Source organism: Chlorocebus sabaeus, chromosome 15 (assembly GCF_047675955.1).
Source record: "Chlorocebus sabaeus isolate Y175 chromosome 15, mChlSab1.0.hap1, whole genome shotgun sequence".
Lineage (NCBI taxonomy): Eukaryota > Metazoa > Chordata > Mammalia > Primates > Cercopithecidae > Chlorocebus > Chlorocebus sabaeus.
In genome coordinates, this window is record NC_132918.1 from 2,216,630 (window position 1) to 2,242,529 (window position 25,900).

At 36.9% G+C, this 25,900-nt stretch overlaps 1 protein-coding gene across 8 annotated transcripts in view; it reads right to left on the reverse strand.

The window, feature by feature from the left end:
• GOLGA4 (golgin A4) overlaps nt 1-25,900 on the reverse strand; it is a 116,241-nt gene that overhangs the window by 46,163 nt on the left and 44,178 nt on the right. For all 8 annotated transcript variants that reach the window (XM_073023360.1, XM_007971784.3, XM_037988457.2 and 5 more), the window contains 6 exons: nt 24,090-24,188; nt 22,950-23,082; nt 20,146-20,333; nt 19,790-19,873; nt 16,861-17,008; nt 3,375-3,553 (listed from right to left, as the gene is read on the reverse strand). In XM_073023360.1, coding sequence (XP_072879461.1) covers nt 3,375-3,553; nt 16,861-17,008; nt 19,790-19,873; nt 20,146-20,333; nt 22,950-23,082; nt 24,090-24,188 — 831 coding nt within the window. The remainder of the gene's footprint in view (nt 1-3,374; nt 3,554-16,860; nt 17,009-19,789; nt 19,874-20,145; nt 20,334-22,949; nt 23,083-24,089; nt 24,189-25,900) is intronic.

Consider the following 25,900-nt stretch of genomic DNA (forward strand, 5'->3'; position numbering starts at 1 on the left):
AATAACTTTTTAAGAAGAAAAAAATCATATTCCTCCTAAAACACATTTCCTGCACAGATCAAAGTCATCAAAGCCATGATAGTTAAAAGAATAACCAGTAGTTTTCCTCTTATTTTAAGACAAGTGCTGCTGCTGCTGCAATAGACTTCATTTCCACATCTTGCAGGGATGTTCCCTACAAGTCAGGATAGGGGAGCACAGCTGAGGAATAAGGATGCTCTCAGAGAGGGCACTACACTGGTGAAGGTGCGCCCTGGCTGCACCAATCAAATTAGGCTTGTACTATTTATTAAAAGGTACAGGCCTTGTTCTTTTTTTTGGATAGGAAACCTCAATCTCATAAAAATGTCAAATCTCCTTATATAAATCTAAAAAGTTAATATATATTTAAAAAACCAGAATGGGGGAGCCCACTGGACAAAATAAACATGGAAGAATAACAAACACTATTCCAAGAAATAAGAGTAATAAGAAGAAGCTACCAAATAGCATATTATAAAATTAGAGTAAACAGCTGCACATGGTCAGACAAAGCAATAGAACAGCACAGAGAATGAAGGAAAAAAAACCTCACATTTAATACTTTAATAATTTAGTGTGTATTAAAGATAACATGGGCGGGGCACGGTGGCTTATGCCTGTAATCCCAGCACTTTGGGAGGCCAAGGCAGGAGGACAGCTTGAGCCCAGGAGTTCAAGACTGGCCTGGACAAAATAGGGAGACCCAGTCTCTACAAAAAAAAACAAACAAAAAAAGAAGATAATATGGCATATTGGAGGGAGAAATGTGGATTACTAAATAAATGATTTAGAGACCATTTAGTAGCCATCTGGGAAAAATTTAAGTTGAATCCTTATCTCATTCCTTACACTAAATAAATTTCAGTTGGATCAAAGATGTTAACAGTAAAAAAAAATGAAAGCATGAAAGTGCCAGAAGAAAAAATCAAATTTTAAAAAATGACCTCAGGACTGAACATGTGTTTAAAAAAAAAAAAATCCAGATAGCATTTAAAGAAAAGCCTTATAAATTCAACTACAAGGAAAAAAAAATTTCTACAAAAACAAGTTGTAAAGTCAACAAATAACAAACTGAGAAAACTATTTGGCTAAAAGGACCTATGTCCAAAGGGCTAATTCTTATAAACAAAGAGCTTCTACAAATCAATAAAAGACCAATAGCCCAACAGAAAAGTGAGTCAAGGATTTGGGCAAATAACTTAAATAGGAAAAATATGTTTATCATACAGGTAAGAATTATATATATTAGAATAATTTTTTTAACGTATAAAGTTGGAAAGATAAAGTTAGATAATGCCATCTTTATGAGGGGGGAAACATATTCTAACACATTGCTTGTGAGGGTATAAATTATCCTCCACAGACCTCATAGCAACTAGGCAACAATTAAAAATACGTATAGTCTTTGCTTGAGTAATAGTCCACTTGTAGTCATCTACCCTAAAGAAATACAAATGTGAACAAGTATGGATAAGAATATTCACAGGCCAGGCACGGTGGCTCACGCCTGTAATCCCAACAATTTGGGAGGCCGAGGCAAGTGGATCACCTGAGGTCAGGAGTTTGAGACCAGCCTGGCCAACATGGTGAAACCCCATCTCTATTAAAAATACAAAAATTAGCTAGGCATGATGGCACACGCCTGTAATCCCAGCTACTCAGGAGGCTGAGGCAGGAGAATCGCTTGAACCTGGGAGGCGAAGGATGCAGTGAATCGAGATTGCACCATTGCACCCCAGTCTGGGTGACAGAGCAAGACTCCGTCTCAAAAAAAGGGGGGGGGGGGGGAGTGATAATTTGCAATAGCAAAAACAGAAAACAATCTAAGTATCTATCAATAGGAAACTGATTAAATTACAGGACATTCATACAATGAAATCTTGAGCAGCCTTTAAAATAAATGGGGTATCACTATGAATTATCAACTACCAATGGCTAAGGAACAATCTCCTAGAAAGATTATTAAGTGGAAAAGCAAAATATAGAACATTCTATATAACATGCTATCTTTTGTGTTTAAAAAAAGAAAAAACTGAATTTTTAAAAATGATGTCAGGATTAACCATGTGGTTTTTAAGTTAAAAAAAAAATCCAGATACCATTTAAAGGAAGCCTAATAAACCCATCTATAAGGAAAAGAAAAAAAAATTAGAGGAGAAAAGAGAAATTATATACACAGGCTATCTATGGGAAATATACTCAAAAAGGAAAACAGCACTTTTCTGTGGGAAAACAGGGGAATCTTTTCACTATATACTTTATATCCTCTGATTTTTATACCATATGTCTATATTATTACCTTTCAAAATAATACATTATTTTTAAGTTGTTGGAGTCCATGGTAACATTACTTATCACATCATATGACTACTTTAAAACTTAAAATACAGTCAGGCAGTTATAGTTAAGGCCTTATATATCCAATAATTGGCCACAAATAATTTCTACTTTGAAAATTACCTACAGTTGAGCAGGAAGAAGAAAATGAAAAGAAATATAATTTGCCCCCCTCAATGCTTGTTATGCACTCATAAGTAAAATCACAGAAACCTTACCATGAGTTATAGAAATGCATACTGCAACTCTGAAATCCAAGCCTCATCTATTCAGATCTATAATTTATCTTGAGCAATTTTAGTGGCCATAATGAAATATCAAGAATATAAATGGGGAGTCAGTAAATAGGATAAAATGAGCAACGTGGCAAGAAAGGCAAACATGACAGGAGGAAAAACAAGCAAAAAAACAAAGCAGAAAAAAATGGGTGAGGAAGGAAGCTGGGAGCAGGGAGGGGCCATGACGATGACATGTTCATACTTCTGAAAAATTGAAAATCTATGGGATTTAAAAAATTCATTAATTTCTAAGAGATCTTTCCAAAAAGCTAACTTTTAAAGTAAGGTCTATCTATATTAAGAGTAACCAGAACATTAAGTAACAATGATCCTTTAAAACATTTGAACAATATAGTCCCTCAGTCACTACTCCCTCATTCCCTCAACACACACTAGGCAAGTACCTTCTTGGCCAAGTTCTTTGGAGGGTACGCTACTGAAGCAGCTAAGTAGCCTATCTTCAAGGTGCCTAAGCGTCGGGGAGCCACAGAACAGTTAAGGCACATCTCAGTTTATAACATAGTCCACTGGAGAGAAAGCAAAGCTTAAAAGGTTCCAAAGAATTACCTAAGTATTAAATGCATTTATCTATCAAAATTTGTACTATATCCTGAATATCAGGAAACAGTCAATATCTAAAATACAAACAAATTCTTCTTTAAAGTCAAAGAGTGTAAGGAAAAATACACTTAAATTTCAAATTTGTTGTAGCCCATTTCATTACAGAATTATTCTTACTTTCATTACATCAACAACCTCTTGTTTCACCCGACTTAATTCCTGTTGAAGACTGATGCGTTCCTCCTCACTTGTTTTTTCGATAGTTTTTATTTGTTCATCCATTTCTGCTTTCAGTTTTCTCCGTGCTTCCTCTGTTTTTTGGGCTGTACTCAAAGCTTTTTCAAGTTCCTCAAAAGCTATAATGAAAACAGCAGAAAACAAGTATCTCAAGAAATATCACTGAGCTAAAGTGTTTTACATTCAATTTTTGAGAACTAAGAGCAGCAGTAGCAGGACAGCTTTAAAAACTCATCACTGTTCTAAGCCAAGAGATATTGGAGTAGTTCAACAAAGCCACAAGAAATGTTCAGTCACCAAAACCAATTTGTCACTCAGTTCTGGATTAGGATATTAAGACTCTTTATATGAGTCTAAGTTTAGAAGTTTGGAAAAAATAAATGACTGAAGGCTCTCCATTCTCTACCAGTTTCTTTATGGATAGTAAATTTAGAGAAATGAAGACTTGTCCCTATTTCTGTACTGTATAATTTCAATTGCTTTTTGTTTGCTCTATAGTTCTTATCATCAATAATTATGTAATACTATTATATACTCACTATGACACTTTTAAGAACGAAAAAACTATTCTTAGGCATATTTTATTTTTAAAAACCTCTTAATTATATAATAAAAGAGCAGAGATTTTTGTTACTTTTTTAAACATTTACTGGCTGAATATTTTGAAATGAAACTTACTATTTGTATAAGTTTCAAACCAGAGCTGTTTCCAGGTGACTGGAAAGAAATCTTTACCTGATTCAACAGTATTATAGAAAGGCACTACCACAGCAGGGGGTTTTTGGGTAAGATAAGGAAGAATTCAGGCTCTGCAAAAATAATCATCTTGGCTAGAGTAGCAGGGTTTTTTTCGTGTGTGTGTGCGTGTGTGTGTGTGTGTATGTATGTGTGTTTGAGACGGAATCTTGCTGTCACCCAGGCTGGAGTGCAGTGGTGCAATCTCAGCTCACTACAACCTCCACCTCCTGGGTTCAAGCAATACTCCTGCCTCAGCCTCCCAAGTAGCTGGGACCACAGGCATGCACCATCATGCTTGACTAATTTTTGTATTTTTAGTAGAGATGCGGTTTCACCATATTGTCCAGAATGGTCTCAAACTCCTGACCTCAAGTGATCCACCCACCTTATCCTCCCAAAGTGCTGGGATTACAGGCATGAGACACTGCATCTGGCCAGGTCTTTAAAGAGGCCAAACAGCTCAACATTATCAAACAAAATCAGATAGGACGGGTGCAACAGGTGTGTAACTTGGCACCGAAAATACATATATGTGACTGGGCACAGTGGCTCACACCTGTAATCCCAGCACTTTTGGAGGCTGAGGCAGGTGAATTACCTGAGGTGAGGAGTTCAAGACCAGCCTGGCCAACATGGTGAAACCCCATCTCTACTAAAAATACAAAAATTAGCCTGAGTGTGCGGTAGCACACTCCTGTAGTCCCAGCTACCCGGGAGGCTGGAGACAGTGGAATCACTTGAGTCCGGGAGACAGAGGCTGCAGTGAGCTGAGATGGTGCCACTGCACTCCAGCTTGCCCAACAGAGCAAGACTTTGTCCCCAAACAAACAAACAAAATACATATGTGTGTGTTTACATATGTGTGTGTTTACGTGTATTTGTGTACACAGATGGTCCCTGATTTATGATGGTCTTGGATCTGTCAACTTCACAACGGTGCAAAAGCAATACACATTCAGTACACTCCTCCACTTAATAATAAAGTTATGTCTGGATAAGACCTTTACAAGTTGATACTGATATTTTCAACTTACAATTAATTTATCAAATTCTAACCCCATCATAAGTCAAGGAGGATCTGTATATGCCTTTATATATGTGTACATATATGTGAGTTGTATATGTATGTATGTATGCATGCACACACACACACACACGCATTATTAGCATAATGATACCCTAGGAAAGTCCTACTGCTACTGCCATCCTAGATTATTTCCTTTAGTCCTCACAGAAGTCTCCAAACTTCTCTCTACCACTGAGATGGACTATAAACAAAACTCAGTTTTCAAGATGGGTTTGTAATCCTACCAAGAAACATATGCCCCAGGGAGACAGTCGTTTATTGGCACATATAATATTTTCACTTCCAGTGGTATAAGAAATGTGGGAACTTCAACCTATGGCAGCTCAGAAAAAAAGGCCTTTCATTAACAATTTGGTTTAACACAGTGGTTTGGGTACAGGAATTGCAAACCTGAAGACAAACATTTAATCTAAAGCATTTTCTCAAAGGCAAAATTGCCGAGAGAAGAGTGAATTCTGGTAACAACTGGGAAATGCAACTTAGTTTGCTCAATCATTTAAAAAGTAATTTATCTGACAACCATATATATTTTTTTTCTTTTGAGACGGAGTCTCATTCTGTCACCCAGGCTAGAGTGCAGTGGGCGCGATCTCGGCTCCCCGCAACCTCTGCCTCCCGGGTTCAAGCGATTCTCCTGCCTTGGCCTCCAGAGTAGCTGGCACTATAGGTGCCCGCCACCACGCCCAGCTAATTTCTGTATTTTTAGTAAAGACAGGGTTTCACCATATTGGCCAGGCTGGTCTCAAACTCCTGAACTCGTGATCCGTCGCGTTGGCCTCCCAAAGTGATATCTTTTATATAAAAAGCAAATTATCCAATTTATTTATTTTATATGCCCAAAGTATAAAACTGATACTCAAATAAGGTCTAAATTTCAAAGGAATATTAATTAGCTGAAATCATTTATAAAGATTCCTATTGCCAGGTGCACTGGGGCTCACGCCTATAATTCCATCACTATGGGAGGCCAAGGTGGGAGGATTGCCTGAGCCCAGGGTTCAAGATCAGCCTAGGCAACATAGTGAAACCCCATCTCTACAAAAAAATTAAAAATTAGCCAGGCAGGTTGGCTTGTACCTGTAGTCTCAGCTACTCTGAGCAGCTGAGGTGGGAGAATCACTTAAGTCTGAGAGGTCAAGGCTGCAGTGAGCAGTGATTGTGCCACTGCACTCTAGCTTAGGTGACAAAGAGAGACCCTCTCAAAAAAAAAAAAAAGATTCCTATTCTAACTTTACTGGCATTTGCCTGCAAACCCCAAGATAATAATCCTTAGATATAAATATGTTGGAAACAAAAATGGTGTCTTTGGTTTACATATTCTTTTACTATAAATTCTGATGTCAACCATACAGAAAATACAGAAATAATGAACGCTTACTACTAACAAGAAATTAGTTTCCTCACTTAAAAAAATCAGTCAAGAAATAATGAACGCTTACTACTAACAAGAAATTAAGTTTCCTCACTTAAAAAAATCAGTCCAGTAAAGTGACTAATTATGGGAAAGATTCTGAAACAAAGTGCTTACTGCCTAATTAGTTTGTGTTGAAGGTTAAATGCTGGGGGAATGAAAAAAGGTATGATCAATGTCTTTTAATACTTAGATGTCATCAGTACCTTTTCATTATTATTCAGCATATAAAACTGCATCTCAGCATTTCTGAGTAATTCACAAAAATATCTTCAATCAGGCTCTGGAGAAACTGAAGAGTTTTGAAACCCTTTCAGCAAAATAAGAGTTTAAATGAAAACCTTTTGTCAATTAAGTAAAATAAAACAAAACTATGTAGTCAAATCTAGTGAATTTTTTGTTTTCATTTTTAAAATTCCAGAATCCAGCACAGTATAAAAAATAAATGTAATGTTCTCACCTTTTCAAACAACAAAAAATCCATGCCACAAGTTCCTGTTTAGATATAATTTTCTGCTAATTAAGTTTTCTAATCACATTCAATAAATTTCAGGATACTATTCTATATAGAGTCTAATTTTAGTGTTTAATCCACTAAAACAGTTTGTCCAAGTCACCTTATTATCCATTATACAATGATGAAAATAGGATGGATTTGGTTTCAAAGTTCTTTTCATCCTAATTTAACCCTCTCTCCTACTTTCCAGTACCATGTCAGGGAACCAAATAATTTCACACCTAGAAAGAAACCATTGAAATCTTTCATTGAAATATGGTAACTGAAGCATCCAATTTTTCCTTCAGATGATAAATCAACCTGAATATATAAGCCTGATGATAGAACTTTAAAATTGGATTTAAGCAACGATCCTTACCTTGCAATATTTTTAAAAACTAAGAATGCTGACATGGATCAAGCTCTGTTGGGCAATAATATTTCTTACTAAAGCAGAATTTCTGAACCAATCAATTACTAATGGCTTTTAACTCTCAACAAAATGCAATATGTTATACTTCTTTCTGACACAAAACTCACTGCTTTCTACCTCCCCATCCTGCTTTAAGGAAATGTTAAATAGCCAAAAAAGTGGTGGGGAAAGGTATTAAGATTATATATATATATATATATATATATATATATATATTTCCAAACACAGAAAACATATTTCAAACCCATTATGGATTCTACACTGTATCACAAATGAAGCCACTTCCTCACAGGAAGTCTGCCTCCAACACTGATTCTCATCACAATGTTTAAGGAGGATATACCAAGAGTTTACTTACTACCCAGAAACATCTCACCTGACCTTGTAACTCCCAGAAATGGCGTCCACAGCCTATAATATTATAAAAGTGAATTCCCTACTCTTTCCAAAGTGAAAATAGGATTTTAATGTAGTACTAAAAAAGTATGTTCAAAATGTCTACACAATTTATCTTTCAAATTCCCAACAAAAGATAAGTGAGTGAGGAGAAATAAAGCGTGCATCAGCCACAGCTGACAAGTCTTCTGCCAACATGCAAGAGTGCATGGGAAAACCACAGTCACGGCACACATCAATAGGAAGGCTAAGCATGAACTGCCACAGAATCTTGCAAGAACACACTGTGTTCTTCCAAAGCAAAATTCAATGTATCTCAGGCAATTTTTATTTTAAAAAAAACCCACACACTTTAAAAATACTTTTAGGTCAATTTTCAATGAACTGTAAGTATGATCCTCTGTCAGTTAAGTAAAATGCAGGGCAGACCCTTTATTGCTAGCTCCTCACTTTCCACTTCAGATGAGGTTCACTCACATCCATGGGAATTATAAAAATGGGCAAACGCTCTCTATAAGGGTTAAATGAGAAAGGTTGGCAATCTGTAGCTCAATAATCCAACCATTCAGTCATCAAATACATACTTAGCAGCTGTTTACCAACTGCCAAGCATATGCTAGGTATTAAGTGACAAAGAAAATATTTCACAAAAAGATAGCTGAAGCAGTAAGAAAGGGGAATAAAATAACTAATCCTTAGATACAGCTAGGAAGAATGTGGCATTGTTTTTGCTACTCCAGCACCTCTTAGAGGATACTCCTTATCCTGAGTAGCCTAATCAATTATAATAAGAAATGCCAGAATTCTGAGATTTCATGTAGCATTACTATTTTGTTACACTGTCCCAGAGAACACTTTACTACATGGTTAAGAAGACCCACTTCTACTCCCAGTGTAGGAAATAAACAAAAATGCAGAAGTGTGAAAAGGCTGTTAACCTCTAGATTAACTGATGATCCTAACAAGCTTGTTAATGACATGAAGAATGAATAAGTAAGCCAATGCCTGTCTCTATCCCAGCAAAAACAAACAAACAAAATGAGTGAATGAAAAGCACTACAAAATGAATGAAATGCAAATTAACAGAAAAAGCAACAAAAATAATTTTATCAGAATTCCCACTGAATCATCAAGCCTCTCTGGCAAATAAAATCAAAGTCTACAGCAGCAGTTCTCAATATGTGGTCCAAAGATCCTGGGGTCTTGAGACCCTTTCAGAGGATCTGTGAGATCTTCCCTTTTCCAAATACATGTCTACATAAGACTAGATTTTCTTCATATATTTCAACCAAAATAATATATCACAACAGATTAAATGCAGAAACAGGCATGAAAATCCAGCTGCATTGTATTAAGCCAAGCAATGAGATAACAAAAATGTAAAACAAGGCCATTCTTCACACTAAACCTTATTTTGGAAAATACAGGTAGATTTCATAAAAGTATTTGTGCTAACATGTAATGGATTTATAAATGGTTTGGGTTTTGTTGTTTGTTTGTTTGTTTTGAGATAAAGTCTTGCTCTGTCGGCCAGGCTGGAGTGCAATGGCACCATCTTCAACCTCCACCTCCCAGGTTCAAGCAATTCTCCTGCCTCAGCCTCCAGAATAGCTGGGATTACAGGCGTATGCCACCATGCCTGGCTAATTTTTGTATTTTTAGTAGAGACAGCGTTCACCATGTTGGCCAGGCTGGTCTCAAACTCCTGACCTCAGGTAATCCGCCTGCCTCGGCCTCCCAAAGTGCTGGGATTACAGGCATGAGCCACCACACCCGGCCTATAATTAGTATTATTATTTTTGAAACAGAGTCTCGTTCTGTCGCCCAGGCTGGAGTGCAGTGGCGTGATCTTGGCTCACTGCAACCCGCACCTCCCGGGATTCAAGCGATTCTCCTGCCTCAGCTTCCTGAGTAGCTGGGACTACAGGCACATGCCACCATATCCAGCTAATTTTTGTATTTTTAGTAGAGATGGGGTTTTGCCATGTTGGCCAGGCTGTTCTCAAACCCTTGGCACTCAAGTGATCCACCCGCCTTGGCCTCCCAAAGTACTGGGATTACAGGTGTGAGCCACTGCACCCAGTCTATAATTGTTATTTTAAAAACGAATTAAACAAATACTGTTAAAATTTTTACTTTTAGCCAGGCGCGGTGCCTCATGCCTGTGATCCCAGCACTTTAGGAGGCCGAGGCGTGCAGATCACGAGGCCAGGAGTTCGAAACCATCCTGGCGAACACAGTGAAACCTATCTCTACGAAAAATACAAAAAAATTACCTGGGCATGGTGGTACATGCCTTTAGTCCCAGCTACTCGGCAGGCTGAGGCAGGAGAATTGCTTGAACCTGGGAGGCGGAGGTTGCAGTGAGCTGAGATCGCGTCACTGCACTCCAGCCTCGGTGACAGAGTGAGACTCTGTCTCCAAAAAAAAAAAAAAAATTTTACTTTTAATTACTAATACAGTAAATATCAATACATATAACCCACATAAATAAAGCTCTTTGGAATCCCCAATAAATTTTAAGAGTGTTAAGAGGTCCCTGAGATCACAAAGTTTGCAAACTACTAGTCTAGAGCTTACATAAATGAAAATAAAATACTACCACCCAGTGGCATAAATTAGATAGTGCAATGCTTATCTATAAATTAGGGCCTTTGCAGAGATTTAATAAATATTGCATTTGCAAGGGAAATCTAAATTTTAAGCCATACTACAAAATACGTAACAAGATTCATTCTATAAACTGACTATGCTTTGACCTTCAAAAAATTTACCAATTTATCCAAATTTTCTTTCTCTTTCTTTTTTTTTTTTTTTTTTTTGGAGACAGTTTCGTTCTTGTCGCCCAGGCTGGAGTGCAACGGTGGGATCTCGGCTCACTGCAACCTCTTCCTCCCAGGTTCAAGTGATTCTCCTGTCTCAGCCTCCAGAGTAAGCTGGGACTACAGGCACATGACACCACACCCGGCTAATTTTTATATTTTTAGTAGAGACGGGGCTCACCACGTTGGCCAGGCTGGTGAACTCCTGACCTCAGGTGATCCACCTGCCTCAGCGTCCCAAAGTGCCGGGATTTCAGGCGTAAGCCACCATGCCCAGCCCCAGATTTTCATGTACATTTTACATACATATTTATCTATCAAATACCTTGAAAACATCAGGCTAATGTTGAAAAATATTAGGCTAAAGCTAAGTACATTGATTAAATTAGAAATATAATCTTGCACCAAAGAAATGTGTTTTTAAATTATTGATAGTTTCAAGTAATAGTGACATTGTTGGAGACATAAATAACTGCATTTTAAAAGCCATTTTAAATAAATTTTTCCAGCAGTTATTCATTTAGTGCCAAAATACATACATATTACTTATCTAACATGGCATACTTAAAATCTACTTTAATTCATACTTTTTTTTTTTTTTTTTTTGCCTGAGAAACATGGAATTTTCTTTGTAAAGCTTATTCTAAGTACCCATGATAAGAAAAAAAAATAGCCCTTACCCCAGTCCTGTTCATACAAGGCTTGGGAAAGGCACCATGATTCACTTATTGGCATGTGTGGATGCACAAAAATAAGATGTTTTGTGAGACTTAAGACTCCAAGAAAACTGTGTTACATAAATTATCAGCAACTAACAAAGCAGTTAAATACATATGTGATTTTGGTTTGTTATATAAAAATGCATAAATCTTACATACTATTTAAATACATAAAACTATGTTAAAGCGTCCTTCAAACATCAAATAAATATGTTCTAATGAATTTCTTTTGGTATATCAGACCTCTACTATAAAAATGAATATATGAATAAAAAAACATATTTCCTGCACAAACACAACATGACAATAAAAAAGCAAAGAATGTTATGAGTTAGTCCAAGTCTTTAAATGCCACCAATCATATAAAACACACAACTTCAGCAAAGACGAGGTACATGAAAAGGAAACGGGGTTTACAAAAGTTACTATACTCTAGAAACTTTCCTAATCTAAGCAAAATATTTTATTCATTTTGCATAATTGTAGGAAAAAACATTTTAACGGGGGGAGGATTAACGTTGTAGTCTGGGTTACTTTTTTTTTAATGGCTATATATATTTAAATCACTTAAAAGTGGCTAACGAAAACGACTAAAAGTCTGTGGTTAAGAATTTATCCGGAGATAAAATTCAAAGATCTAATAAGCTATATGTCAAAATTGTCACAATAGTATTTGTAACAAAACTATAAAATAATCTAGATGATAAACAGTAAGGAAATGATAACCAAGTAAATGATGTACATGCACTTTGACACAGCCATTAAAACACGTTGGTACTTCAGCAACACGTAAAATTGTCAATAACAATGCTAAATGGGGGAGAAGAACATACAAAATTGAATGTACAGTATTATTACAATAATATAAAAATAAAAATTAGAGAAAACACTACATGGAAATTTACTAAAACAACAGTGATGCCATTTTCTCTATTTTCCAATTTTTTGGTAATATACTGCATTAATAATTAGCTACCCCATCTCCTATCCTGATACACATACACACACACATACACACACACACACACAGAATAGCCAAGAACTAGTGTGAACTTTAGTAGCATTAACATTCCACACTGGTGCTACACTGAGGATATAACTTCCTGGAGAGTTAAAATACAGCATCAGGCACTTAAGCTAAATCACCAAACTTTTCCAAGTTTAAAATCTGGTTAATAGAAGATGTGACCATCTGTTCGTAAGTAACAACAAGAAAGAAACACTATCAACAATTGTAGAAGCGCTTATAACCAATAAACTTATTTTCTGTTTCCTTTATACACTAAAATACATATCTTTAACAAAACAAAAATGCTATGCTATCATACTTCAAAAAATATGCCTAACATTTCCACTAGAGAGGAGACTATTTAAGAACTACAGGTTGATACACCATCCTGAAATCAGTATACCACTGTATTCACAGTCTCAGTATTTTATAATAGAATTATTCTTTTTATGCCAGCATGCAAAAACAGAAAAAGAAAATAAAGAATCATTCTGTTTAAAATCAAAGACATTCAGATTTCCTCTGTCCTCCAACATATGAAAGGCACCACAATTCATCTAGAAAAAAATATGAGGAGCAGCTTAAGAGACTGTTTGCCAAGAAAAGTAGTGGGGAACGTTCTTGAGCTGATTTTGACATCCAGAATAAGTGAGCCAAAGGAATCAGTGATTTGTTTACTGATATCCACATCAAGAATTACTAGCAGTATCAGAATTAAATTTCTTCACAGTTGAAAACGCACTTGGAGAGTTTATTTTCTAGATAACAGTTTTATGTAGATATATCTACTTCTAAAATCCTAATGGTAAGCTGTAATGATATTAGTGTTCCCTTCACATGACCAGTTCTTATGTGTTTAACCTTTGAATTTTAAATCTAATAAAGAAAACAGATATTTAATAGAGCAATTGAATTTTCCAATAGCCAGACTATTTATAGAAATCCTACTTCCTTTACACTGAATTTTTCTTTTTTTTTTTTTTATTATACTTTAAGTTCTAGGGTACATGTGCACAATGTGCAGGATTGTTACATATGTATACTTGTGCCATGTTGGTGTGCTGCACCCATCAACTCATCATTTACATCAGGTATAACTCCCAATGCACTGACCTTTTCTTATGCTTAGTGCTTAATTGAAAGTTTTCTTTCAATTGGCATACACACTTTACATTTGAACTAAGAACCACTTCCTACTTGAACAGTTCTGTTTAGACTCCATTAAGACTATTAAATGAAATACAGTTTGTGTGCCTAAAAGTAGCTTTCACTATAGATGTAAAAGGCATTATCTTCAATGTAGAGCCAGTTTGTTACAACTTTGTATCATAGCCCTCATTTATTATGACTACAAATATAATTTTACGAAATCTATAAAAGCACTTACAACTTTGTTATCTAAAGACTTTCCAAAATAAATATATCCATTAATAATTTAAATCTAGCAGGGCGCAGTGGCTCACGCCTGTCATCCCAGCACTTTGAAAGGCCAAGGAGGGCAGATTACCTGAGGTTGGGAGTTCGAGACCAGCCTGGCCAACACAGTGAAACCCCATCTCTGCTAAAAGTACAAAAATTAGCCAGCAGTGGTGGCACACATCTGTAATCCTGGCTACTCAGGAGACTGAGGCACGAGAATCACTTGAACCCAGGAGGCGGAGATTGCAGTGAGTCAAAATTGTGCCCCCAAAAAAGTAATAATAATAGTAATTTAAATCTTAATTCTTTTAGTATTTATTAATTTTCTATTTTTGACAGTATTAATAGAAAAAATTTTAAACCTTTAGGCTATCAAATATTTATAAAAATATGGTTTATGAAAATCACACTTAAAGACAAAATATATCTGTCTTGGAGAAGCAAGCAAGGGAAGGAAAGCTGTACAACTAAAGGTTTAACTGGAACATATACATGGAAAATTTTATCCTGCATGTGAACGAACTATATATTTTGTCTACCTTTTCACCATTTACCCTTTCAACTTGATATTTATTCATCAGTTTCTATCTCCTCATTAAGTACACCCAATTTCAAAAGAAATTTAATCCCCTTACCAACATTTTCTCTTTACTGGCTACAACAGTCAACAAAAAGCAGTTCTAAAAATGGAAAGGCTTGATATGAGAAGCTGAGGCTCTGCATTAGATTTTCTGTTCACTGAAAGCAAAGCTGTTGAACCAATGTCTTACAACACTCAAACTGGTTCCAGAAAGTCTTCAAAGATTATATTCTGAAAGATGCCATCTACTCTCTCTAAAGGGAAGTTTTCTCAGGTTTGATGAGAACAAATTCATTAACTAAATTCCCCAGTCACTTTATCCATAAAATAACTGCAAGAAGATGGGGAGATATTTATGAAATAGTCAACTACTTCTCTGTGTAGAGACCCAGTCCCCTTCTTAACACCTTAAAATCTGGTTTGTAAAATCATTTCTCAAAACTGTATCTTCCAAATCATATCCTTACCAAATTCAAAGACCTTTTCAAAGTCTTCATCTTACCTTCTCCACTTCTTGAAACACATCTTATATTCCCCAAAAAACCTAACTATCCACAATTTCTATGACTTCATGAGGTAATTTTTTTTTTTTCTCATTTATGTCTCATTGCCAAACTCAAGACCTCTGTATGGTTAAGAGCGCAGACCTGAGTCACAATGCCTGGATTAAATCTTGAGTATATACTTACCCTCTGTGCATAAATGTGGGTAAATTACTTAACTTCTACATTCTTAGGTTTGCTTATTTGTAAAATGAAGATAACAGTATTATTTCACACACTTGTGAGGATGCAACACAAGTAAATACAAGCAAACCAATGGCTAGCAGCAGTATTAACAATAGTAGCAGCAGTAGTAGTAGCAGCAACAAGTGCTAAATAAGTGTCAGTAGAAGCAGCTGCTGCTGTTACTACCACGACTATTACTACTACTGTAAAACTTAACCTTTTGTAGAAATCAGCCTCTCCTAGAGATTTAAACACAGGTTTCAAGCCTAGGCTGACGACTCCTGAAAGATGTTCCAGTTTGTTATTTCCAAATTCCTGCAACTCAATTCCATTTGAAAAGTTCATGACTGGCTCAAATTCAATGTATCTAAACAAACCCATCATTTCACTCCAATTCTCAACTTCCCCATTTAGATTTCCTATTCTAATTCCACACTACTATTCATTAAGTGTCCTAAGCTTAAAACTTTGGAGTTGACTTAGAGTCCTTACTTTTCTTCTGCCTCCCTGAGTTGATCAGATACCAAATTCTATAGATTCTTTCTTCTCCTTCCCAGAACCACCATCCTAGCAAGGTGGCCAAAGCTCACAGTCCCTCAAATCTGGATTTCTGTCTTTGCTTCTAAGTTTGACTTCCTATTTCATTTATTTTCTATGTAAAACCCTAGCTCCCATCATACTATGCCTTCCTATTACTGGCTTCCTGTTACTTTGTATATCAAAGTCTAAACTCAGCTACCTACCTTTTAAGATTTCAATAGTCAGTTCCTTTACAATCCAACTGCATTTCCCACTTCAGCAAGAATGGTTTTCAGCTGATTCACACACCCACTATGATCACTGTGCCTGTTCATGGCATTGTAGCATCTGAAATGTGTGCTGCCCACACCTCTCTTGTTAGGCCCATTCTATTCATTATTTGAGGTCCAATTCAAAATTCACATCTTCCCTGATATGAAGGCACAGTTCATCCTGCCCTCCCCCTTTCAAACATCCCTCCTTTCCTAGCTTTAGTCAGTTTTGTACCTTGTTGAATACTATGCTGGGTTCTGTACTTTATAGCCCAGCATTTATTGTGTCAAAACATGCTATTAACACTAAAGTGCTCATTATTCTCCTTAAAAGCAGACTATAACTTATACTTTTTGTTTACCCTAAAGCAAATATAAGGTAACAATTATTTAATAAATACCATGCTGTACCTTACTGGGAAGTTCTAAAATTTTAAATGTGGATTTTGATACTCTGTCAGCAAACATTTTCTGTACGGGGCCAGATGATAAATATTTTAGGTTTTGTAGATCACATCCGATCTCTGTCATATATTTTTCTTCTCTTCAACTATTTAAAAATTTAAAAGTCATCCTTAGCCTAAGGGCCGTACATAAACAGGCCGTGGGCTGGATCTGGCCCACAGGCCATAGTTTGCCAACCTCTGCCTCCTCTAATAAGCAGATGGGTGTCTTATTAGGAGCATCTACAGTTAAGAATTTTTATCAATATTTAACTCATTTTTTAAAAATACTGGTCAAGCACTTTAAATAACTTTTGAGTTCTAACATAAAACAAGTAACCCTCAAGTTCTTACCAGCTCTTTCGGACTTTTCTTTCTGTTCCCGTAATTCCTCTCCCTGGGTAGTCATCTGTTTGATGCGACTACGGAGTTGAGCAATTTCTTCTTCTTTCATTTCCAGTGTTTCATGCATCTGGCGTTTTGTCTCTGCGATTACCATTCCCTGAATAGAAGTGAAGACTCTAAAACATTTGCATAACAAAACTGCATCAACAGCACAGATAAAACTTAATTTAAAAGGCAGAAAAAGGCCGAGCATGGTGGCTCATGTCTGTAATCCCAGCACTTTGGGAGGCCAAGCAGGGTGGATGGCCTGAGGTCAGGAGTTCGATACCAGCCTGGCCAACATGGCGAAACCCTGTCTCTACTAAAAACACAAAAATTAGCCAGGCGTGGTGGCACATGCCTGTAATCCCAGCTACTCAGGAGACTGAGGCAGGAGAATTGCTTGAACCCAGGGGGCAGAGGTTGAAGTGAGCTGAGATCATGCCATTGCACTCCAGCCTGGGTGACAGAGCGAGACTCCATCTCAAAAAAAATTAAAAATAAAAGGCAGAAAAAAATATTTCTTGCTAAGTACAGCGTAACAATTATTTCAGTACTTCATAAACTGAGATCTGTTTTCTGCTCTAATCCTATTACCTAGCATAACAGGGTATTTTTTTACATTAAAAAATTTTAATAGTTTAACCCTTAATGCATTAAACCATTACTACTTAAAATATTTAATTTATAACCTTTCTACAAATGTGCTATCTGTCTTAGTAAACAGTTTATAATGAACAAAATATAGTCTTCTGAACTTGGCTTGATGCTACAATAAACTACAAGTATTGATCTGTGCTATAACATGGGGATAACCCCAGAGACTGAGAATGGAAGGTGCCTGCTGCCACACGGGATAAAGCAAAATCCCAGGGCACGTCTACCTGGTTTTTCTCTTTCTTCCTGTGACTGTCTCTGGTATCACCACTACTCCTTACTTTGCTCAGTAAGGCATCCCCATTCCTCCAACTTGCTAGTTACTTCTGTTCCCTCTTTCTGGATAATCTACACTAGAAATGGAGCTCAGCAGCGGAAAAAGATAACCAAATTGTATGAAGTAAAAAAGTCATTTAGGACTAACAAAAAATGAGGTGGTTCACTTGTCTGTTGAAAAAATGTTCAGACTTTGTGACAACTATTTCATGGTCTTAAGATTAGCACCCTCTCCACAGGGTTTGCCAACCCTTACTTTAGAGTATGACTCTTCCAGGTGGCTAATATTAATGGAGAGATAGAAAGATAACAACCAGGTAAGTAAGACACTGTTATATGAAATCTCAAAACAAAATCATGGGACTTCAGTTTCTTCAAAAACCAAAATATAGTGGAAAGAGAAGGAGAGAAAATAATCGAACCTTGAAATTAAAAGCAATCTTGAGAGTCATACCAACCAATTGCAATGAAAAAACTTTATGAGGACCCTGATTCATAAAAAAATATATGAGAGACTAGAGAAAATCTGAAACTGACTAGATAGCAGGTCATATTAAAAAATTATGAAATTTTTAGATGTGATCATGATAATGTGGTTGTATTATTGTAAAAATAACATCTTTTATTTTAAAGATATACTAAAATACTTTTGGGAAAAAAATGATAAAATTTCTTGGATTTGCTCTAAAACAATTCTGGGATGAGTAGGACAATGAGAGTTGAGAAGGTACAGATGAAACGAGATTAGTCATGAGATGTTAACTGTTGAAGATGGGTGGTGGGTTCACAGAAATTCATTTTAGCAGCTTTTCTTTTGTAAATGTTTTAAGTTCTTAGTAATAAAAAAAAAATTTTAAATAGGCCCTCAAGAAGTTTATAATCTAGCAAAGCAATATTATCAAAAGGATGAAAAAGACTGCCAATACATTTTAACAGCACGACAGTTCTGACATGTTCTTAATTACATGACCACTTAAAATACTGTAGTGATAACCCAGCATATTAAAGAAACTGGTGGATGGTATGGAACAAACTGGGAGCTGCTTAGAAAAAGGACCCAAGGACTTGGGATTGAAAGACTTAGGTCAAAACTGTTAACCCATGAATTTTCTGGCTGTCTTTGCTGCATAGCTATAGCTGCTGCTCCAACTCCAAACTACCAAAGGTAAGACTCATTCCTTCCTCAATCCTCCAATCTCACCTACACATTCTAAAATTTATTTGTAGAAATTGTTATTTATGCTAATATATACATTATCACTTATTTACTTTTTGTTTTTTTAAGAGACAGGGTCTCACCCGGTCACCCAGGCTGCAGTACAGTAGTGTGATCATAGCTCCCTGCAGCCTCTTACTTCTGGGCTCAAGCAATCCTCCTGCCTCAGCCTCCCGAGTAGCTGGGACCACAGGCATATACCAACATACCCAGCTAATTTTTTACTTTTTGTAGAGAGGGGGTCTTGCTTTACTGCCCAGGTTGATCTTGAATTTCTGGTTTCAAGCAATCCTCCTGCCTCAGTCTCCAAAGTACTGAGATTAAAGGGATGAGACACTGTGCCCAGCCCCTTATTTATTTTTTAGGCAACTTATCTGAGAGATTAATCTGTTTCCATATTATTTGAAAGAACATACTGATATCATTCACATTTAGAATGCCTTAACTATAAATAATTTAACTTTTCTCTGTAAAGTAGTTATGTACTATAAATATAAACTTACTTTGCAACAGTTATTCTAGTCTACAAATCAAAATGCTGACTGGGATCAAGAAATCAGAGAATCAGTTTCACACGATACAAAACTAATGCTAGTAGTTACATAAATCTAGAAATTAAAAAGATTTTTCATGGAAAAAGCTGCAATAATTTTGGAAAATAGAAACAAGCATGAATGTTTCCAACTGTTTCCAAGAGTAAATGTTGGGACCTCTTGACAAATTTTAGTATCATAGGATTTGTTGTTTTACCTTATCTTGTTCAAGCTGTTCAATTAAGTTCTTTGCATCACGTAACTGAGTGATAAGTTTAGTCTTCTCAGCCATATGAAGGTCCTAAAAAAAATTTTGAAATTCATTTCCATCTCTAATAAAGCTTCTTCTCATTTGAGAACTCTAAACATTTATCAAATTTATATACATGTTACAGTGTAGAAGGAGAAAAGTACACAGGAAGTCTCAAGGTATAATAAGTGTTACGTAGGCCAGGGCAAACAAGAATGTCCTTTCCATCCACTCTCCTTTCCCGGAGGTACAAGCCATGCTGTGGAGCCTGTGGATCTAACTTTACAGCATTAAATTAGAACAAAACTCATCTGCTCTTTTACCTTTATCTTTTCTAGTTCTTGAAGTCTTTCATCCAGTTGTTCTTGCAGAGCTTCTTTTTCACTAGTTAATAGTGTACATTGTTCCTTATGTGACTGAATTGTTTCCTTACAACGCTTAAGTAGGTTCTCTTGACGCTTAACTCTTTGCTGGAGTGTTTCCAGTGTTTTAGCAGAAGTTCCATCTTCCACTAACAATAAAGCAGCATAAGGAGGGGCCATCAGTAAGGAATATGAAACTGCCTTTGGAAAATTAAGACTGAGACAGTGAAAGAGATCTAACCTAACTGACTCCATCTTGGTTCTAACCTTTAAGCTGTCATTGTTCGTTCCTGAGTGTAGGCCGAACTAACTTTGGGAGAACTTATAGTTTAAAATAAAGACAATAAAAGCCATTTCCCAAACAAACCTCCTTCTTGCCTGGGGACTAGACTGCCTTTGTAGGACTAACAAATTAGCCAAAAGATTAGAAATTATCATTTAGGAGTCATGCAGCCGAAGGCCACAAGATTCTGACCACCACTAAACGGCTCCTAATATCACTGCTTGAGATATTTTGCAGACCCTGCACTTGATGGATCAGCTGGCAACACCCAGATCGATAAATTGGCTCATCTGATCTTGTGGCTCTCACCCAGGAAGTGACTCAGCATAAGAAGACAGCTTTGACTACCTATGATATCATCTCTGACCTGAACAATCAGCACTCCTGGCTCACTGGCTTCCCCACATCCACTAAATTGTCCTTAAAAACTCGGATCCGCAAATGCTTGGCGAGACTAATTTGAGTAAAAAAAAACTCCGGTCACGTGCAGTCGGCTCTGTGTGAATTACTCTTTCTCTACTGCAATTCCCCTGTCTTGATAAATCAGCTCTGTCCAGGCAGTGGGCAAGGTGAACCCATTGGGCAGTTACAAATATAAGGGTGCTCCAGTAACAGTCCATTAGTACACAGGAGTGTATTCCTTTTTTTTCTTTTTTTTGAGACGGAGCCTTGCTCTGCCACCCAGGCTGGAGTGCAGTGACGTGATCTCAGCGCACTGCAACCTCCATCTCCCTGGTTCAAACAATTCCCCTGCCTCAGCCTCCCGAGTAGCTGGGATTACAGGTGCATGCCACCACGTCCGGCTAATTTTTTTTATTTTTAGTAGAGATGGGGTTTCACCATGTGGGCCAGACTAGTCTCGAACTCCCGACCTCAGGCAATCCGCCTGCCTCAGCCTCCCAAAGTGCTGGGATTACAGCCGAGAGCCACCATGCCCAGCCAGGAGTGTATTCTTACACCAACATTCTGCTATACTCTTAGTCAGATGAAGAAGGGACAACCCTAGTCAGCTAATAAACTGGCACTCTTCCAAAACTCTACTTAGTATTAGTTGTTTAATCTTTATCTGAAGAAGCTTAGTAGTGAATTCACCTCTTTGTGGTTCAACCCCATTCAGAATGGCACAGTAGTCGTTAACTGAATCCACCCTCCATAAAATGACAGTTTGATAATCATCTTTTGTTATTCAAAATTATGTGTCTTAGCTCACCTCCCAAAAGGATGAATAAAGTATAATGTTCTTTCCAACCACATTCTAACATCTTTCTGAGAGAAGTCTGGTAAGTGCAGCTTTCTCCATCACTTTACATTTATGAGTCTGAAGTTTCCACATGTTTGGCGAATTTCGGGAACGACCCCCCGCCCCACCACCCCACCACAGGCTGGCTGCTCAGACAGTTAACTGCTCAACTACTTACTCCAAGTTTATCCTAAGTCCCTTTGAAAGAAAAAGCTAGGAAATAAAAGATGAGAATTTTATTGCGTATATACCTCCAAGCCTCAAAGCAAAGAAGGCTATAACTGAATTTTAAGACAAAATATAGCTATTTCTTCTTTTTCCAGTTAAAAAGCAATTAATAGGAAATAGGACAAATACAAATATCTATGAATATAGAAATATTTAAGCAATATTATTTAAAAACGAAAATATCCAAACAATTACACATAGCACATTTATTAGCATGTAAGCAGAACTGGCCTGTTCATATGACATCTAGCTACTGCTATTAATAAAAGAGTGTAGCATAATAAATGAATTTCAATTACAATGAAAATGTGGTGTTACTCACAGACTATGACATTTTTGCATAGTAAAACAATTATTTTGGTTGGGCACAGTGACTTGCGCCTGTAATCCCAATATTTTGGGAGGCGGAGGCAGGCAGATTACTTGAGATTAGGAGTTTGAGACCAGCCTGGCCAACATGGTGAAAGCCTGTCTCTACTGAAAATACAAAAATTAGCCAGGCGTGGTGATGCACACTTGTAATCCCAGCTACTCAGGAGGATGACGCAGGAGAATCACTTGAACCCAGGAGACAGAGGTTGCAGTGAGCCGAGATCATGCCACTGCACTCCAGCCTAGGCAACAGAGTGAGACACCACCTCAAATAAACAAACAAAAAAAAAACACTTATTTTCTCCTAAATAACAAAGAACCAAAAACAAACAAACAAAAAAAAAAACCCTTGCATCTTCCTGAAACTATTAGGAACACGGACATTTCTACCTCAGCCCACATCTATCAGCTCACATCCTGGAATCTCTCAAAATCCTCCTCTAGGTTTTCTTGGGGTTTCATTTTCGTTTTTTTTTCTTGTGGAGAAGGGTTTTCTCTATGTTGCCCAGGCTGGTCTCAAACTCCTGAACTCAAGCGATCCTCCCACAATGGCCTCCCGAAGTGTTGGGAATACAGCTGTGAGCCAAGGAGCCCGGCCCTCCTCTAGTTTTTAAATTAACCTTCTGACAAAATGAAGCTTACCTACTGGCTCTACATCACTCTCTGGATTCTCTTCTTTAGTCAAGAATTCAGCCTGTGGTTCCAGCTGAGGAAGTGGTTTCAGTACATCAACATTCATCGGGCCATTTCGTAATCGTTGTTTCAGCAGAGAAACCTAATATAAATGTGCTTCATTAGAAAAAAGCCAAAAAAAACTATGGGAGTAGTACAATTGTCCCTTGGTATCTGTGGGGGATTGGTTCCAGGATTCCCTGTCAATACCAAAATTTGCAGGAGCTCAAGTCCATTATATAAAATGGTGTAGTATTTGCATATAGCCTGCATACATCCTCCAGTATACTTTAAATCATCCCTAGATTACATAAACTACCTAAATAATGAAAATGCTATGCAAATAGTTGTTATACTATATATATTTTAGAAAATAATGACAAGAAAAAAAGTCTACATGTTCACTACACATGGTTTTTTCCCCCTAAATATTTCTATCCAGTTGGTTGAATCCACACATACAAAACACATCAATGTAGACAGCTTATTGTATTTTCTTTAAAACAGAGAGAGGATGGATTAAAGGATACTCTTCTTACTAAAGTGGGGGAAAATAAAACAAAAAGTTTACTCCCAATACAGTCGGTTTTTGTATTTGCTATTATTATTATGCAGTTAGTCAAAAGATACAATAAATAAAAAAATATCCTTAACATTAACTGAGGAGCTAGGAGTGGTGGCTCATGCCTATAATCCCAACACTTTGTGAGGCCAGGGCGGAAGGATCGCTTGAGCCCAGGAGTTTGAGACCAGCCTGGGCAACAGAGTGAGACCCCATCTCTACAAAAAATTTTAAAAATTAGCTGGGCACGGTGGCATATGCCTGTAGTCCCAGCCACTCTGGAGGCAGAGGTTGGAGGATTGCTTGAGTCCAGGAATTTGAGATTGCAGTAAGCTATGATCATGCCACTGCACTGCAGCCGGGGTAAAAGAGCAAGACCCTGTCTCAAAAAAAAAAAAATTAAAAATTAAAAAATTGAGGAAAGCAAAAAGTTTTAAAAATAGGTCTTAAAAAAGAAAAAACTTTTGGAACCTTGCAGATATCCAAATCAAACCCCCTCTATTTTTCCTTATCCAAAAAATTCCATACTTTTTCTTTTATTCTTTTACCTGAGTTTGGAGAACACTGATATATTGATCTTTCTCCTCTAAAGATGCATCAAACTCCTCTTGGAGATGTTTCTTTGCCTGCTGGTCCATCTGGAGCTCCTAAAACAAAACGATTTACAGGCAATTTTCAGTATAAAACAAAAAATATAAACTTAAAGTTTTCAAAATTTAAAAACATGTCGAATACAGATTTACATTTCCCTTAAGGTATCAGCGACAATAATTAGAGAATAATCAGCATGTAAAACATTAACATTATTTAAAACATTTGCATCAACAAATGATTTTGTTCCTTAAAGAATGTGAAGATCCAAGAAGAAAAATGTATACTTTCTGGAGCTGTAATGATGGCTGCATTGATAATAATGTGGAGAAAATAAATAATCACTTAAGATAGGCCAGGTGCGGTGGCTCATACCTGTAATCCCACACTTTGGGAGGCCGAGGAGGGTGGATCACTTGAGGTCAGGAGTTCGAGACCAGCCTGGCCAACATGGTGAAACCCCATCTCTACTAAATATGCAAAAATGAGCTGGGTGTGGTGGCAGGCATCTGTGGTCCCAGCTACTCGGGAAGCTGAGGCAGGAGAACCACTTGGGGGCAGAGGTTGCAGTGAATTGAGGCTTGCCACTGCACTCTAGCCTGGGTGACAGAACAAGGCGTGGTCTCCCAAAAAAAAAAAAAATTACTGAAGATAAAAGTAAAACTTTGAGACTCTTACTACTTGTATTATATTATATTCATTTGATCTGAAACCAAATTATTATATACCAAACAGCCAGTAGAGTCTTCCTCCTCCAATATATGAAAGTGTCTGATAGTCAAACCAAATGCTTTCTCATCTGTAAAATGAAATTTCTAGTCCCTGCAATTAGTTAAAATGCTGCTTTCTTTAGGTCATCAAGCCTTCCTAACCAAATCCACTTATTTTTATCTCTCTGCAATACCAGCCACCAGTAATCACCCTTTCATTTTAGGTATACTCACATACCACGTAACAACATTCTGGAAAATGACAGACCACATATACGACGGTGCTTTCATAATATTATAATAACGTATTTTTACTGTGCTTTTTCTATGTTTAAATAGACTTGGATATACAAATACCATTATGTTACAACTGTCTACAGAATTCAGTACAGTAACATGCTGTACAGGCTTATAGCTTAGGAACAATAAACAATACAATATTGCCTAGGTATATAGTAGGTTATACCATCTAAGTTTTTGAAAGAACACTCTGTGGTATTCGCACAATGACAAAATCACCTATGGAAGCTTTTCTTGGCTATATCTGCTGACCATGGCTTTAGGGCTCTTGGCTACATTCCTGTCAATTACAGTTTCCTCTTTGTCCTTCACTGATTCCTTCCAGCCCTCTGGATTCAATCTTGTGTCTTCTATGTTTCTCCCTTAGAATGCCAGAGGTTAGCATATGGAAATATCAAACACTCCTTTATCATTCTGGGATTCCTATACTTCACTAGTTCCCTAAACTCAAAATATTCAAAGTCACATTTTACTTATCTTTGTTAATCCCTGCATATAATCAATACTTTTTATTACTTTTTCTAGAATGTTTAAATCCTATCTTTTACCATAACTATAACCAGAGTCCAGGTGTCTAAAACTTTAGATCAGGGATGTCCAATCTTTTAGCTTCCCTAGGCCACACTGGAAGAAAAAGAATTGTCTTGGGCCACACATAAAATACACCAACTATAGCTGATGAGCATTTAAAAAAAAAAAAAATCACAAAAAAAAAACCTCACAATGTTTTAAGGAAGTTCACAAATTTGTGCTGGGCA